The sequence below is a fragment of the Lepus europaeus genome, chromosome 14, assembly GCF_033115175.1.
Source record: "Lepus europaeus isolate LE1 chromosome 14, mLepTim1.pri, whole genome shotgun sequence".
NCBI lineage: Eukaryota > Metazoa > Chordata > Mammalia > Lagomorpha > Leporidae > Lepus > Lepus europaeus.
Window position 1 is genome coordinate 53,653,303 of NC_084840.1, and position 18,506 is coordinate 53,671,808.

Genomic DNA, 18,506 nt, shown 5'->3' on the forward strand with positions numbered 1-18,506 from the left:
TGCCATTCATCTTTTAAGAATAGCCATGTTTTTTGAAAGCAACTCAACACAAGTTTACTGAGAATATATGCAAATATGACCTTTTGTGTCCCCCGTCAAATAACTTTATTCAGCTTCTTGGCCCTAGTGGGTTTTTTTTTTGTTTGTTTGTTTTTGTCTTTTGTTGTTTTGACAGGTAGAATTATAGACAGAGAGAGACAGAAAGGTCTTCCCTCCATTGGTTCACTGTCCAAATGGCCACAACGGCCGGAGCTGCGCCAATCCGAAGCCAGGAGCCAGGTGCTTCTTCCTGGTCTCCCACGCAGGTGCAGGGCCATCCTCTACTGCACTCCCGGGCCACAGCAGAGAGCTGGACTGGAAGAGGAGCAACCGGAATTAGAACCCGGCACCCATTGGCCCTAGTTTTGATTGCTGAGCCCTAACTTTGTGTTTCTCACAATTATGATGTGCTGGGGCCAGCATTGCGGCACAGCAGGTTAAGACCCCTCCTGAGACATCAATGTTCCATAATAAGCCTGTTTATGCCCCAGCTGCTCCACTTCCAATCCAGCTCCCTGCTAATGCACCTGAGAAAGCAGTGGAGGGGGCTGGTACCGTGGCATAATTGGTAAAGCCCACGGCCTGCAGTGCCAGCATCCCACATGTCTGCCAGTTCAAGTCATGGCTGCTCCACTTCCTGCTCTGCTGTGGCCTGGGAAAGTAGTAGAAGATGGCCACGTCCTTGGGACCCTGCACCCATGTGGGAGGCCCAGAACAAGCTCCTGGCTTCTTGCCTCAGATTGGCACAGCTCTGGCCGTTGTGGCTAACTGGGGAGTGAACCAGTGGATGGAAGACTCCTCCCTGCCTCTCCTCCTCTGTGTGTAGCTCTGACTTTCAAGTAAATAAATAAATCTTTAAAAAAAAAAAAGGAGTAGAGAATGACCCAAGTGCTTGGGCCCCTGCAACCACGTGGGAGACCTGGATGGAATTCCAGGTTCTTGGCTCCAGCCTGGCCCAGACACAGCTGTTGTGGACATCTGGAGAGTAAACCAGGAGATGAAAGATCTCCTCCTCTCCCTCTCCCTCTGTTAATTTTGCCTTTCAAATAAATAAATCTTTTTAAAATATAATTGTGATCTTCTGATAATTCACGCAATTGAAAAAAGTCTATCCATGGATGCATGAACAAGCATTTGTTCCTATGTAGTCCAGTGAAAAAAATTCATTTTTCTCAGAATGTCTCCCAGTCCCATTCCTTCTCCACTATCCCTAACGTTGTTCCAAGAATCACCACCTCATTGGAGCATAGGTAATCCCATCCTACCTGTTCTTTGAAACATCCCTGTACTCTAGCCTACATGTCCCATTTCCCAATGAATCATCGCTAGATGTCAGTTTAAGGTCTGCTTGTTTGGAGACATCAGTCATCTTGACCCGTGTATAATCATGTACTGCCCCCTTCATAAGCTTTTTTTCTTTTTCATTATATGCTTTATTGAAGACAAAAGTCCCAAAACACATCCACCATCCCCCAACCACTAGCAAACAGTCTTCCTTCATGTAACCATGTCTGTGGGTACCCCAAGATACAGCTCTCTCCTCAAATATTTCATCTCAACTATAAAAATGGAACTGCAAAGGGTATACAAATATAAATGAGATTTTCTTGCCCTTGTTCTAATACAAACACTTCAGGTGACTCAAGAAACATGAGTAACAAGGAAAACTATGGTAATTAAGGAGTGGAGTGTCTGTTACTAACCCTGCATAAACTCTTATGTATTGTTCTCCCTGACCATACAGTTTTTTGTTTGTTTGTTTGTTTGTTTTTTTGACAGGCAGAGTGGACAGTATAGGGAGACAGAGAGAAAGGTCTTCCTCTTTGCCATTGGTTCACCCTCCAATGGCCGCCGCAGTAGGCGCGCTGCGGCCGGCGCACCGCACTGTTCCGATGGCAGGAGCCAGGTGCTTATCCTGGTCTCCCATGGGGTGCAGGGCCCAAGCACTTGGGCCATCCTCCACTGCACTCCCTGGCCACAGCAGAGAGCTGGCCTGGAAGAGGGGCAACCGGGACAGGATCGGTGCCCCGACCGGGACTAGAACCCGGTGTGCTGGCGCCGCAAGGCGGAGGATTATCCTATTGAGCCGCGGCGCCGGCCACAGTTTATTTTTTTTAAATATTTATTGTTTATTTGAAAGAATGACAGAGAGTCAGAGGCAGAGAGAGAAATAGAGATCTTCCATCTGCTGGTTCACTCCCCAGCTGGCTGCAACAGCTGGAGCTGGGCCGATCCGAAGCCAGGAGCCAGGAGCTTCTTCCGGGTCTCCCATGCGGGTACAGGAGCCCAAGGACTTGGGCCATCTTCCACTGCTTCCCCAGGCTATAGCAGAGAGCTGGATCGGAAGTGGAGCAGCCGGGATGCAAACCGGCGCTGTAGGCGTGGCTTTACCTGCTACACCACAGCGCCAGCCTCCACCCCGCCTTCCCGACCATACAGTCTAACACTTGATTTGATTATGTTTCATATTACTTTCTTTTTTTTCTTTTTGGACAGGCAGAGTGGACAGTGAGAGAGAGAGAGAGAGAGAGAGAGAGAGAAAGGTCTTCCTTTGCCATTGGTTCACCCCTCAATGGCCGCTGTGGCCGGCGCGCTGTGCTGATCCGAAGCCAGGAGCTTCTCCTGGTCTCCCATGTGGGCGCAGGGCCCAAGGACTTGGGCCATCCTCCACTGCACTCCCGGGCCACAGCAGAGAGCTGGCCTGGAAGAGGGGCAACCGGGACAGAATCTGGCACCCCGACCGGGACTAGAACCCAGTGTGCCGGCGCCACAGGCAGAGGCTAGTGAGCCGTGGCACTGGCCCTTATATTACTTTCACAACCAAGCCATGAAACTATTCTCCTGGAGGATTAGATCATATACATTCATAAGCCCTCCCATAACGTCAGCCCCCAAACTTCCTATGTTGTGGCTTAAAGTTAGAAGGTGAGAAAATGGCCTTGTAAAGAAAGACTGGCAGTACATACTTACCAAGGAAAATAGTTGGAGATAGAGTAAAAAAGATCTTCATTGCCATCAGAACTGTGTTTTAGCCGTTTAACGATTACTAACCCTTTGAAAGTTTAAGATATAAGGACTTTTTTCATGGAAAAACTAGAGATAAAAACATTTTGTTTACAAAAGTTTGGAGAAAATATTAAGGATTCCATGCATTCTTTCCACCTTCACATACCTCCCTCAGGTTAAAATCAACAAGATCCGACCATAAGGTCCTCTTAAATGGGGAAAATAAATTGAGAGAACACTGGAAGAAACATAAAGATATCAGACTGCCCCTTTTCTCATTTTCCCCAAGAACCCAAACTCAAAAGCTTCTTGGTTAAGTTCCCCCCATTTTATGCTTTAACAATGAGTCTAATTTTTTTTCTTTTTATATATTCCTGCTTTCATAGGAAAGCTAATTAAAACACTAAGATGACCTGATTTCTATCCAAATCAGAAGTGCTCAATGGTGTTCTGCATACAAACTGCAACAGACTGCCCAGATTGTCCAGATCAGGGAATCAGATTTGAGAATTACTCCTAATTCCTTACTTGGCTACCTTATAAGAAACTTTCTTCACAAAAGACTATAGCCTCCATATTTTGGCCTGAAGCACACAGCAAGCGGCTCATCCTGGTTCAGTAAGTTCATTATATATTGTTAACACTAGCATGAAATTTGGGTGACCAAGGTTAAATTCAAGTACAACAATGAAATTTTCAGGTATTCTGGAGAGGCTAGGAAGAAAGGCAAAAAGGTAGAAAGGACAAAGGGAATGCCTGGGTTCAAGTTTGACTCAGCTCTGGATTCCAACTTTCAGGTAATTCAAACACTAGGAGGCAGGAGGTGATAGCTTATGAACATAGGAGCCTGCTACCCATGAGAGACCTGAACTGAGTGGGACTGCTATCAGCCTGGCTCAGCACCAGCTGTTGTGGGCATTTGGGGAGGAGACCAGTGCATGGAAGATCGATCTCTCTCTCCTTTTTAAATAAAATGAGAGTAAAGACAGAGGGAAAAAAAAGGAGAGTTAACCTTTCTGTAAAAATGTTAGAGCCTGGGACTGGCATTGTAGCGTAGTAGTTAAGCCTCTGCCTTGGTGCCAGCATTCCATATGTCCTGGCTGCTCCTCTTCCAATCCATCTCCCTCCTAATGGCCTGGGAAAGCAGTGGAAGATGTACCAAGTACTTGGGCCCCTGTACCCCAGGTGGGAGACCTGGAAGAAACTCCTTGTTCCTGGATTTGGATTGGCCCAACTCCAGCCATTGCCGCTATTTGGGGAGTGAACCAGCAGATGGTTCTGTCTCTCCCTCTATCTGGAACTCTACCTCTCAAATGTATAAATAAAATATTTTTTTAAAAATTAAAGATCCATCCAAAGGGATTTTTGAGTTTTAAGGACTTAAAAGTTATAGTTTTACTTATTTATTTGGAAGAGAGAACGTCCATCTGCCGGTTCACTCTCCAAATGGCCACAACTCCAGGAGCCAGGAGCTTCCTCCGTGTCTCCCATATGGGTGCAGGGGCCCAAGCCCTTGGGCCATGCTCTGCTGCCCTCCCAGGCACATTAGCAGGGAGCTGGATCAGAAATGGAGCAGCCAGAACTCAAACCGGTGCCCATTTGGGATGCTGGCGCTGCAGGTGGCAGCCTAATCTGCTAGGCCACAACGGCGAGCCCAAAAATTAATCTTTTTTTTTTTTAAGTTTGAGGCAAAGCAGTGGTTCTCAACCCAGATGCATATTGAAATCACCAGAGGGGCTGGTAGTGCTGTGGAGTAGCGGGTTAATGCCCTGGCCTGAAGCCCCAGCATCCCATTTGGGTGCCAGTTCAAATCCTGGCTGCTCCACTTCCAATCCAGCTCTCTGCTGTGGCCTGGGAAAGCAGTGAAAGATGACCCAAGTCTTTGTGCCCCTGCACCCACGTGGGAGAACCGGGGGAGGGTCCTGGCTCCTGGGCTCAGCTCAGCCATTGTGGCCATCTGGGGAGTGAGCCAGCGGATGGAGGACCTCTCTCTTTGGCCTCTGCCTTTCAAATAAAATAAAGTAAATCTTAAAAAAATAAAAAAGAAATCACCGAGACCTTAAACAAAAAAATAAAAATGACAAATATCCAGGTAGCAGCCCAAACCATTTAACTATGTCTGTGGGGGGCAGACATTCTGATACAGCAGGTTAAGCTGTGGCTTAGGACACTCATGACCCATATATACTTATCAGAGTGCCTGGTTCAAGATCCACCTGAAACATGTGCTTCCGATATAGGAGTGCCAGTTTGACTTCAACTGCTGCACTTCCAGTCCAGTTTCCTACTAGTGTACCTGGGAAAGCACTGGAAGATGGTCTCTTGCTGCTCTCTTGCTACCCATATGGGAGACCTCCAGGCACCTAGCTTTGGCCTGTCCCATTCCTGGCCATTGTGGTAATTTGAGGAGTGAACCAGCAGACAGATCTGTCTCTCTCTAACTCTACCCTTTTAATAAATAAAATAAATCTTAAAAATATTTATATATAAAAATAAATGAACCTGGGAGGGAGCACTTCCTGTCACCACATATGAGACCCAGATTCAAGTTCTGGGCTTCTGGCTTCAGCCTGGCTTAGCCCAGGCTATTGCAGTCATTTGGGGAGTGAACCAGCAGATGAAATATTATCCCTCCCTCCTCTCTCTCTCTCTGCCACTCTGCCTTTCAGATAAATAAATAAATCCAAATAAAACTCTGGGGGTGGGGTTTCAGCATGGCAAACAATGCCCAACTGATTCCAGTGTGCATCAATAGTACACATTTAATTATAGGGATCTTCAAAGAGTTCCTGGAAAATGTATTTCAGGAAAAAACAATGGATGATTTCAAGATTTTTTTGCACCAAAATAAATTTACCATTTATTTCCATTTCCCATGAACTTTCTGAAGTAAATATGAAACCCACAAAGTTAAGAAGCTGCTGGTAATGGTTTCAAGTGTTAAAGAAAACATTTTCTACATTTTATTTGATTTTCTTCTTGCATAAACCTCCAAGTCACAAGAAAACTATTTACATTCAGATTCAAGCAAAAATACTCATAGTGTATGCAAAGATATAAGAATGCCTAATAAACCTCTCCTCTGATTAATGGACTTTAATTTTTACAAATAGAAGATTCCCTTTTTTGTATGTTAATTAACCCCTTTGCAATAATACATGCTGGATATGTATATGTGAGTCAATTATCACATACAGAAATGAATTAAAATTACTTAATCTTTTAGAAACAAAATCAAGGATTCACAAACTATGGCATTTTATTTCAGAGCCTTTGCTTACATTTGTACAATATATTACATAATTCTTCATTGTTGCAGATCCTAATATATATTTATAGCTTTTACTCTATAAGCTTTTTCTTCAACAGTTTGCTGTCAACAAATCTTTACAGTCCTGTACAAATTTGAATAACTTGAAACCATTTTCAACAAAATTAGTTACTGTAAGTAAGCACACAATACAAGACTGAAAATGCTTTTCTTAGAAAAGTTGAATGTAAAGGATTCTGACACGTTAGCATCTACAACAAAACGCTTTGAAATTCTCACATGTCGTATTGCCAGGAAACAAACAAAACATGCCAGCCCCATCCAAAAAAAGTACACAGAACTACAATTAAAACAGTAAAACAGTCTGTACAGTAAAGTACTGTGTATTAACAGTGCCAGGTATTAAATAGCTTGAATGAACACATCCGCAATATACAAATGTCTTACAAAGGTGAAGAATTAAATACAAGTGCCAAACAGAACAGAGATTGGAATCATACAACATAAAGTCAATACAAGTGAAAACAATTTTACGTTCATTTTGGAATTTATACAAGGCATTTAATTTTATAGGCCTACCACCCCAATTAGCTATTTATACTTAAAATAACAACCATCCTTTTGAGACAGTTCAGATCAACACCTTGAACCATACTAGTACAGTTACTTGTTCCTGAAGTCCTTTTGTTGTAGCTCATAATAAAATAAGCAATACAAATGAATTATCTGTATTTAAGGGAAAAGAAACATTTACAAGAAAACACAAAAATATAACTGTTATAATTCATTATGAATAAATATACACTTTGAACTGGCTAAGTACAATCTTTATACATTGTTTAAGATTTAATACAGTTTATTAGCCATTTTCTTTTTTCACACAATGTATTATATCAAAATTAAAAAAAAATACTGATTTATAGAAAAATGGCAAAGTACAGTAGTTCCATTCCAATTTGAAGGGGCATGAAAAGCCACTGCAAGACCTTTTAGCCTAATTCAAACCTGTAAACATGTTCAGTCTTTTTTAAAGAGAATCTTTAATAGTATTTGGTTACCAGGATTGATGTCTAATATCCTGTTAACTGCAGGTTTTGAATTTATTACATGTGCTTGACTTATACAATTAAAGCCACCCTATGGTGACTTGCATTAAAAAACAATTAGCTTGTACAAATGAAAATAGGTTCATATTTTTTCATAAATAAATGGAAAAATATCAAATGTTCCAGCTTTAACAAAATACAAGGGAATACATATACAGTAAGTTATCTTAACATGTTCTGGCCCACCCCGTAACTATGCTTACTGTATTGTCTCTACAGGCAGTGAAAAGCCTCCATTTGCCACAGTGGAAGGCCTTCAAGTTACCAGACACACAATTCCCAGACAAGTTGGAAACAATTATTGCTTGAGGAAAAGCAGTTCATTGTACTTTTTCTTCATAAAAAAGTGCACTTAAGTGCCAAGTCAGCTTGTCAAGAAACAATTTTTAAATATAAAATAGTGCTTGTCTGATTTTTTTTTTTTTTGTGCCACTGTGCAGTATAAAAAAAGACGTGGCCCTCAACAGCCATTAAGTGCAAAGTGCTTTAGCAAGTCCTGCTGTCACCTGCACTCAACTGACATTCCATTTTGTGATGCACTGGACATTGATGGTTCAGCTAAAGTTAGCATAACAGCAGCTGTTATAGAACTGGATGAAGGTGAAGAAGAAGATGAGGATGTAGCAGCACCTACAGAAAAAAGGAGATCAAACAAACAGCTGAATTTTTTAAAAAGTACATCTGACAATACAGGAAAAAAAAAAAAAAAAAACCATTGCTCCTCTGCTGTATGAGGGTACTTTAGTAAGTCTGTGGGGAAAATGCAATGAAATGATCTTATTTTGGTACAAAAAGTTTGAAATTCATTCATAGCGTTTTCATAATGTGCACGTTCTTTAAACTTTTTGAAGACTTTTAGTCTCTAAAATCAGTAAGCTTAGAACAAGAGCAGTCAATTCTCACAGTGCTGTGATATAAAGAAAGGAAAAACTAGTGTATTTCCAGCAGCTAGACAGGGGCGAACTACAGAAATAATGAGAAAGGATACATGAGGGATGGTGTTCATCAAATGGGGGAAATGTGTGACTAGTTTATAAAACATGGAAGTAAAATATGTAATATACTTCCTGTAACAATGCCAAATAGAGCTTTGAATTCAAGGGGAAAAATCTCTTATATGCCCAAAAATCTCCTTGCCCCATTTCTCACATCTTTTTGTTTCTGGAATTTTCTTATAAATTTGAATGGTGAAGAGAATGGAAGGTTAAATAACTTGGAATAAAGTCCATAGCTCAGCTACAGCATTCTCCTCTACTGGATGCCAAAGCAAATGATCCATTTTATTTCCCTCAAAAAAATTCTCATAGAAAAAAAAAAAACAAGAAAATTCTCATAATTATAAATTTATGTTTAAAGTATTTTTAAAAAAACAGGTAAAAAATTGATTTTGTACAGTGGAGTAAATCAGAATTAAAAGCAAAGCTCCCTCTCATCTTTCACCTAAGAGAACCCTCCTAAGTCCCCTAAATTCTCCTTACCACCATTATCAGTTATTTCTATTTTTTAAAACTCTAGAAAAAAGGCTGGCCTATTACGCCCAGGGCCAAATCTGGCCCATGTATTTGTGAAGAAAACTGTACTGGTACACAGCCATGCCCCTTTGTTTACATACTGTCTATGAGAGATTTCATAGCTACAGTGGCAGAACTGAATGTTTTCTATAAACTACGTGGCCAAGAAAGACAAATATTAGAAAATGTTTGAAAGCACTGTTCTAGAGGAAATTTTACCCTAGAATAGAATCTAGAGATAAAACATTCAAATTTAAAATATGCACATATAAAAACACAAATGGAAGCATACATATCATACAGTCTGACTATTTTTTTTTTTTTTTTTTTTTTTTTTGAACAGGCAGAGTGGATAGTGAGAGAGAGAGAGACAGAGAGAAAGGTCCTCCTTTTTGCCGTTGGTTCACCCTCCAATGGCCACTGCGGCTGGCGCATCTCGCTGATCCGAAGCCAGGAGCTAGGTGCTTCTCCTGGTCTCCCATGCGGGTGCAGGGCCCAAGGACTTGGGCCATCCTCCACTGCCTTCCCAGGCCATAGCAGAGAGCTGGCCTGGAAGAGGGGCAACCGGGATAGAATCCGGCGCCCCAACCGGGACTAGAACCCGGTGTGCCGGCGCCGCAAGGCGGAGGATTAGCCTGTTGAGCCACGGCGCTGGCCGGATCATTTTCTTTTCAAAGTGGAGTAGTATGCCACTATATTTATAAAGTATAACTTCTTTGATTTCTAATCTTTTTTCAGTTACCAAGAGTAATTTTTTGTGCATTATAAACAAAATTTTAAATATCTATTTCTCATTAACTTGATCATACAATATAACAATTTATATCTGCTATTATTTTTAGCAATACATAAAGATAGAAATTTCACTATACTGTTCTTATCACTTTTTTTATTGTACACACCCTACTAAGAATGGTACCTACTTTGATTTACATTTCTTTGGTAAACATGATAACCAATTTTCTATTGGTTTTTGAAACAGAATTGATTTGTAATGCTTACTCTCAAGAGAAAGCATCTATTTAACATAATCATCTTTTATAAGATTTATTTACTTGAAAAGCAGAGTTAACAGAGAGAGAGAGAGAAACAGAGATCTTCCATCCACTGGCTCATTCCCCCAATGGTCACAATGGCTAGGGCTGAGCCAGGATGAAGCCAGCAGCATGGAACTCCATCCAGGTCTCTCACATGGGTGCCAGGGGACTAAGCATTTGGGCCATCTTCTGCGGCTTTCCCAGGAGCATCAGTGGGGAGCTGGATTGGAAGTGAAGCACCCAGGGCTCAAACTGGCACTCATATTGGGTGCAAAACCCACTGTATCATTTTTGGTGTGAACCAGCAGATGGAGGACCTCTATCTCCCTCTCTGTGACTCTACCTTTCAAATAAATAAATAAATCTTTAAATACTATAATAAAAATAATTGATTTGATTTTTAAAAGTTTTTTGAGAGGCAGATAGAGAGAGAGAGTGAAACAGTGCACTCCCATTTATTTGTTGACTCCTCAAATACCTTTAACAGCTGGGACTAGGCCAAGCAGAAGTTGGGAGCCACTCAATCCTCGTCTCCCATTTGGTGGCAAGAACCCAAATACTTAAGCCATCACTGCTGTCTTCCAGAGTCAACATTAATAAGAAGCTAGAGCTCGAAGCCAGAGCCAGGGATTTAACCCAAGTATTCTAATGTAGGATGTGGGTGTCTTAACTACTAAGATAAATGCCCATTCCAGTTTTTAATTCCTTTTTTGTGTTTTTTTATCTTTTAAATTATTTTTTAAATGGTTACACCATCCAACATATAAAACTCAGATCCCCTTCCTTTGACAGAATTCTTTTGCACATATTTCTAAATATTAACATTTAAGTTCTTTTCAAATACTCTGTAATTCAGACTCTTACCCACCTTTCATATTAAAAAGTCCAGACCAGTTAAGGTAGAGAGAATCAAAGAATATCATGACAGCACAGGAGGAAAAGTAGCCAGATTCATGTGAAGAAAAAGGAAATAAAAATGAAAACTGAGGAATGGGCATTTGGGGCATCAGTTAGGACTTTCTTTGTGACACTTGCATCCTGTTTGGGAGTGCCTGCTTTTGAGTCCTGGGTTTGAGACCCAGATACAGATCCAGTTCTAGTTTCTTGCAAATGCACACTCTGGGAGGCAGAAGATAATAGCTTAAGTACTTGGGTCTCTGCCACCTATGTGGGAGTCTGACTGAGTTTCTGGATTCTGGCTTTGGCCTAGCCCAATCCTAGTTGTTGCAGGCATTTAGGGAAGGAATTAGGAGACAGAAGATCTCTGCTGTCTCTGTCTCTGCTTTTCAAATAAAATGAAAATAGTACCCAAAAAAAGTTTTTAAAGGAAAAACAATTCAGAGGTAGGAATAATGGCATACGAAGAGGAATAGGGAGCAAAGTCATAAAGTTACAATATGTGATGCTGTCTCCCTCCGCTCGCCCCTACTGTCCCATTTCTCCACTCCCCTTCATAGCGAAACTTAGAACTTCTCTCAGGTCACTATCACTACATCTCACCCCTCAGTGCACCCTCAACTGCCTTCAATCCAGCTTCTATCTCTGCAACTAAATGGAAATGCACTTGAAAAGGTCACTACTGACTGCTGCTCGTGCTCAGCCACCCACCACTTCCCAGGTCTTTCAGCAGCATTTCACACAGCTGACCACTCTCGAGTCCTCTCACTTCATTTTCTTGGCCATTCTCTCCTGCCTTTCCTCTTTCTTTTTCATTCAGTAGAGGCTACTGCTTCTCAAGCCTTACTGGTTTGATCTTCTACTTAGCCCTGCTTCTAGAAGTTGACTTCTCCAGCTTGCCGCCTTTTACCCCTTTTATTTCGTTTCTAAGTGATAAACTCAAGTAGTAAGGCTTTAAAAACCACTTGCCTTCAACTACTACATCTAATCTAACAGCAAATGCTGCTAATTCAATACTAAATGCTCTCTATATTTTATTGCAAGCATCCTGGTCCAAGTCATTATCAGTGCTCAACTGAACTACTGCAATGAGCTCTCACCATTAGTGACTCTACTTTCCACAGGGCACAAAGTGATCTCTAAAAAATTATCACAAATAGATGCTGTCATTTCTTCTTTAAATCTTCCCAAAAGCTGTCCATTTCACTTGGAATAAAATCTAAACTCCTCATCCAAGCGCACAATTCAGGCTCCAGATGATCTGGCATTCTGCTTGATATATCTACCAACTTCATACCACAATGGCTTCCTTCCTGTTCCCAAAACGCACCAAATCTATTACCACATTACAGCGCTGGTTCTCAGCCTGGGGATGATTCTATCCCTCCCCATCCTGAGGATATCTGGCAATGTCTGGAGACATTTTTGGTTGACATAACTGTGGGATGCTACTGGCATCTAGTGGGTACAAAGCAGAGAGGCTGATAAACATCCTACAATCCACAACATAGCTCCCTATAGCAAAGAAATATCTGACCCAAAATGTCACTAGTGCCAAGTTCAAGGAACCCCATGTTAGAGTGATATGCTGTTCTCTCTGCCTATGACTTCTGTTGTGAACTGAATTGTATCCCCCTAAAATTCTATTGTGACTATATTTGGGGGTGAGGAGTCAATTCAAGTAATAAGGGTAGGCCCCTAATCCAATGGGACTGATGTGAGACACCAGAGAGCTCTATGTACACACAGAGGCAATATGAAAAGGCAGCTGTCTACAATCCAACATGACAGGCCTCAGGAAAATCAAACCTACTGGCACCTGGATCTTGGACTTTCAGCTTCTCTCACTGTGAGAAAATAAGCTTGAGTTGTTTAAGTCACTCATTTTTGATATTTTCTTATTGGCAGCCCAAGTACACCAAGACAACTCCCTTTTCCCAGGATTTTAACTGATTTCATTCTTCTTGTCACTCAAGTCTCAACAAAAATGCCCTGATCATTTGTAGAAGATCCTGGTTCCTGGCTTTGGATAGGTGCAGCTCTGGCCGCTGCGGCCATCTGGGGAGTGAACGAGCGGATGGAAGACCTCTCTCCCTGTCTCTGTCTCTCTCAGTAACTCTGTCGTTCAAATAAATAAAATAAACCTTTTTTAAAAAAAGAAAGAAAAAAGGTAACTCTTACACAGTGTTGGCAGGAATGTAAATTAATGTAGTCACAATGAAAAACAGTACAGAAGTCCCTCATAAAATTAAAAATAGAAAGACCACATAACCTCCACTGAGTATATATGCAAAGGAAATGAAATTATCAAGATGCTTACTGCAGCACTATTCACAAGAGTGAAGATTTGGAATCAACCTAAATGTCCATCAACATATAAATCAATAAATAAAAAATATATATACAGATATTTTTCCACATATACATAATACAAAACCATTCAGTTACTTTAAAAAAAAAAAAAAAACCTATTGTTTACAGCAACACAGATGAATCTGGAGATCACAATGTTACGTGAAATAAGCCAGGCACAGAAAGACATACACTACATGATTTTACTCATGATTAAAAAGGCTGAGCTCAGCCGGTGCCGCAACTCAATAGGCTAATCCTCCACCTGTGGCACCAGCACACCGGGTTCTAGTCCCGGTCAGGGTGCCAGATTCTGTCCTGCTTGCTCCCCTTCCAGTCCAGTTCTCTGTTGTGGCCTGGGAGGGCAGTGGAGGATGGCCCAAGTGCTTGGGCTGTGCACCCGTATGGGAGACCAGGAGGAAGCACCTGGCTCCTGGCTTCAGACTGGCACAACTCTGCCCTTTACAGCCAGTGGGGAGTGAGCTAGTGGATAGAAGATCTCTCTCTCTCTGCCTCTACACCCTGTAACTCTTTCAAATAAATAAATAAATGTAAAGAAAACACCACACTGCATCCCACTGTGTCCCATGAAGATATACAATATCTATCAATTTAAAACCAGATTTAGGGCTGGTATTGTGGAATGGGTTAAACTGCTACTTGAGATAACATACAAGTCCTGTTTGCTCTACTTCCAATTCACCTTCCTACTAATGCACCTTGGAAGGTAGCAGATGATAGCCTAAGTGCACGGGTCCCTGGATGGGGGAGTTCTTCGCTCTTGGCTTTTGCCTGACCCAGCCCAGTTGTGGCCATTTGGGGAGTGAACCAGAAGATGGAAGATATCTCTCTCTCTCATACACACCTTTCAAATGAATGAATAAATCTTTAAAAAAAAAAAAAAATTTAAAAATGGGGCTGGCGCTGTGGCGTAGCAGGTAAAGCTGCCGCCTGTAATGCTGGCATCCATATGTGTGCTGGTTCAAGTCTTAGCTGCTCCACTTCCCAACCAGCTCTCTGCTAATTCACCTGGGAAAGCATCAGAGGATGGTTCAAGTCCTTAGGCCCTTGCGCACACATGGGAGACCCAGAAGAAGCTCCTGGCTCCTGGCCCAGCTCTAGGAGTGAACCAGTGGATGGAAGACCTATCCTCTCTCTCTCTCCCCCTCTGCCTCTCTATAACTCCACCTTTCAAATAAATAAATAAATCTTAAAAAAAAAAAAAAAACCAGGCCGGCGCCGTGGCTCAATAGGCTAATCCTCCGCCTTGCGGCGCCGGCACACTGGGTTCTAGTCCCGGTCGGGGTGCCGGATTCTGTCTGGTTGCCCCTCTTCCAGGCCAGCTCTCTGCTGTGGCCCGGGAGTGCAGTGGAGGATGGCCCAAGTGCTTGGGCCCTGCACCCCATGGGAGGCCAGGAGAAGCTCCTGCCATCAGATCAGCGCGGTGCGCCGGCCACAGCACGCCAGCCGCGGCGGCCATTGGAGGGTGAACCAACGGCAAAGGAAGACCTTTCTCTCCTCACTCACTGTCCACTCTGCCTGTCAAAAAAAAAAAAAAAAAGATTTAAAAATAAACTGAAACAACCCATCCAGTCACTGCCTTAACATCACTCTGTTGGGGCTGGTGCCACGCTCACTTGGCTAATCCTCTGCCTGTGGCGCCAGCACCCCGGGTTCTAGTCCTGATTGGGGTGCCAGGGTCTAGTCCCGGTTGCTCCTCTTCCAGTCCAGCTCTCTGCTGTGGCCCGGGAGGGCAGTGGAGGATGGCCTAAGTGCTTGGGCCCCTGCACCCGCATGGGAGACCAGGAGAAGCACCTGGCTCCTGGCTTCGGATCGGTGCAGCTCCAGCCGTGGCGGCCATTTGGGGGGTGAACCAACGGAAGGAGACCTTTCTCCTTTCTCTATGTCTCTCTCTCTCTCTCACTAACTCTGTCAAATTAAAAAAAAATCTATTTTCTTTTTTTAAAAGATTTATTTTATTTATTTGAAAAACAGAGTTAAAGAGAAAGGTAGAACCAGAGAGAAAGAGGTCTTCTGTTTCATTGGTTCACTACCCAAATGACTGCAACAGCCAGAGCTGAGCTGAACCAAAGCGAGGAGCTTCTTCCAGGTCTCCTGTGCAGGTGCAGGGGCCCAAGAACTTGGATCATCTTCTACTGCTTTCCTAGGCCATAGCAGAGAGCTGGATCAGAAGAGGAACAGGGGCCGGCACCGTGGCACAGCAGGTTAATGCCCTTGCCTGAAGTGCCAGCATCCCATATCGGCACTGGGAAAGCAGTAGAGGATGGCCCTAGTACCCACATGGGATACCCAGAGGAAGCTCCTGGCTCCTGGCTTCGGATCAGCGCAGCTCCAGCTGTTGCACCCAATTGCGGAGTGAACCATCGGATGGAAGACTTTAAAAAAAAAAGAAGAGGAGCAGCCGGGACTTGAACCAGCGCCCATATGGGAAGCCGGCGCTACAGGATGGGGCTTTAACCTGCTGTGCCACAGTGCCAGCCCCACTCTATTTTCTTACCAGTGCTTTTCACTAACTGAAAATAATGTTATGTGGATTTGGGGATAGACTGTAAGACCTATGAAAGTGAACATTATGATCTGAGATAATTTTCTGCATTTTCTAGATAAGGAAACTAAGGCAGAAGAGGTTATTTAAAATTTTTAAAATATGTATTTATTTTACTTAATTGAAAGGTAGATTTACTGTTCATTCCCTAGATGTCCACAATGGCCAGGGTCAGGCCGAAGTCAAGGGTACCACATGGGGAGCAGGGGCCAAAGCACTTGGGCCAATTTTCACTGCTATCCTAGGCCATTAGCAGGAAATTGGATCAGAAGTAACTGGGACATGAACTGGTGCCCATATGAGATGCTGGCTTTGGAGGCAGCTTAACCCATTACGCTACAACGCTGCCCCAGGCAGTAAGATTAAAGAACTTGTCTGACACACAGACATAAATTCAGATTAGTCTAAATGCAGAGTCAAATTGGTTTATGTTTAGATAAAATAAGGTAAAAATACTTACTTTCTCTCTCTTTCTTCTTTAAACGCTTTCTTCTCCGATCAATGGAAGCTACTTCAGATTTTAATGACAGATAGTGTTTTCTGATTTCTTGCAGTTTTTCTTGAAGAACTGTGATGCGCTCAGCACTTGTCAAATTTTCTAGGTCCGCTATGAATTTAAAACATTTATTATTATGTATTTTGTTTGTTTAATTAATTTGAGAGATAGAAAGACAGAGGCTCCCACCTTCTGCTTGACTCCCCAAATGCGTACAATGGCCCAGTGAAGCCATGGATGAATAAAGAACTCAATCCAGGTCCCCAACCTGATTACAGGAACCAGTTACCTGAGCCATCATCTGCCATCTCTCAGGGTCTAAATTAGCAGGAAGCTAAATACATGAGTCAAGAGCTGGGAATTGAACTCAAGTACTTCGATGTGGGATGTGGGTATCCTAATCAGCATCTTAACCAACAGAGGAAACATCTGCCCAATATGTACTTTTTAAAAAAAAATGTAAACATAAAAGAGAGAACATAGAGAGTATGGTTATGGAATAAAGGCAGGAAACTAAAAAACTAATGCTTCATAATATTTATTTCCTATTTTTTTTCATAACTTAGAACAATGCCTGGCACATAGTAAATACATACTATATGCTGAGGGAATATAGAATCAAAGACTTTATAATCAAAATATGTGTGCTAAAATTTCTACATTCATTTATAGTACCACTACAATGTATTATTAAAAAAAAATCTTACTGAAGGAGAAGCACTTAGTACTGTGGTTAAGATACTGCTTAGGACAGCTGCATATCATATCAGAATGCCTTGGTTCTAGTCCAGCTCTTCTTTCAATTCCAGTTTCCTGCTAATGCACATTCTAGGAGGCCTTATCATCCACTTTGGAGACCTGATTGAGTTTATGGCTCCCAGCTTCAGCCTGGCCCAGTCTTGGCTATTGTGGGCATCTGGGGAGTGAAGCAATAGATGGAAGATCTTCTTCTGTCTCTCTCTTTTTCTCTTTTAAATAAAATGAATATTAAAATAAATCTTAAAAGCAAATCATACTTAGAAGAAAACTGCTAACAAGCTTTTCTCTTCTGTTCTTTTTATGTTTCAGATTTTGGTGAATGCATATAGCTTTTAGATTCGAATAAAAACTATCAAAACTCTAAAGCAATTTATAATCTCCAAAAAATACCTGTGGAATTTCCCTATGTGAAAAGCTTTAGTGAAGCCTTTTTTTAGACACATTTCCTTTATTATGGAGATCTCTCACATATACACAGTATAGAGAGAAGTATACTGAAGTACATGAGCTTATCACCCAGCTTCAGTAATTACCAATTATGACAAATCTTGCTTCATCTGTAACCCTATCCATTCTTCAAATCTAACACCAGGTTGTTTGTTCTAGCATATCAAAAACATAGTTTCATATTGTTTGCTACCATTCTCATAGAATTTATTCTTTTGTGATTTTTTTATTCAAATCAGGACCCAAATCAGATCTATACATTGCAATTGGTTAGTATGTCTCTTAAGTTTGGTATAGCCTCTTTTTCAGAGTACAAGCATCAAGAGTTACCAGGATGAACTTCCTACAGCTTACTTGCCAACGTATGTCACTTACACATTTGAAAACTCCACTTGTAAACTTTGGGTAATCTATTACTGGCTTCCTTGAGATCAGGATCCTTATCCCCATTCTTTCCACACTTTCCCGGAGACTGTGTCCTTGCTGGGGATTTGGTACTATGCGACTTCATTCCAGTGGAAACTGATTTGACTGGCTGAGTTTTAGTTACACTCTCACCAGCTGAAAGTTCTTCACTGTCACTACTGTTTGCTGAAAGAAAAAGAAAAAGAAAAGTATTAATAACCAAATGAGTAACAATGAATTTGTCACATGCTTTTAGTGAATAATTTTAAACTAACCATTTGAATTTATGACTATACCAGTCTGCCCATAAACCTAAAAAAAATCACACACAAATGCAACAGCATTCCCATTTTAAAAAAACATATGTTCATATTTGAACGGCCAATAATAATAATAATAATAATAAAAACACACTAATCTTCCAAATTACATAGCCTGTCAAATACACAGCAATCGCCTGAAGGTTTTTATAAATCTATAATGTTACTATATAGAGTAAAAATGCAGCATCTTTTAGAATTATATTTTAGAAACTTCTTAATTTTAAAACTTTAGATAGGGCAGGTGTTGTGGCATGGTAGGCTGGGCTGCTGCCTGGGACACCAGAATCCCAA

General features: G+C 41.7%; 1 protein-coding gene across 5 annotated transcripts in view; it reads right to left on the reverse strand.

Annotated features, from left to right (window-relative positions):
* Positions 1-5,996: 5,996 nt before the first annotated feature.
* ARID4B (AT-rich interaction domain 4B) overlaps positions 5,997-18,506 on the reverse strand; it is a 148,963-nt gene continuing 136,453 nt past the window's right edge. For 2 of the 5 annotated variants that reach the window (XM_062210638.1, XM_062210637.1), the window contains exons 22-24: positions 17,863-18,078; positions 16,246-16,392; positions 6,000-8,052 (exon numbers count right to left, since the gene is read on the reverse strand). In XM_062210638.1, coding sequence (XP_062066622.1) covers positions 7,925-8,052; positions 16,246-16,392; positions 17,863-18,078 — 491 coding nt within the window. In that variant the 3' untranslated portion in view covers positions 6,000-7,924. Of the gene's footprint in view, positions 8,053-16,245; positions 16,393-17,862; positions 18,079-18,506 lie in introns of those variants that run through there. The other 3 variants (XM_062210640.1, XM_062210639.1, XR_009867931.1) reach the window with 3 other exon arrangements.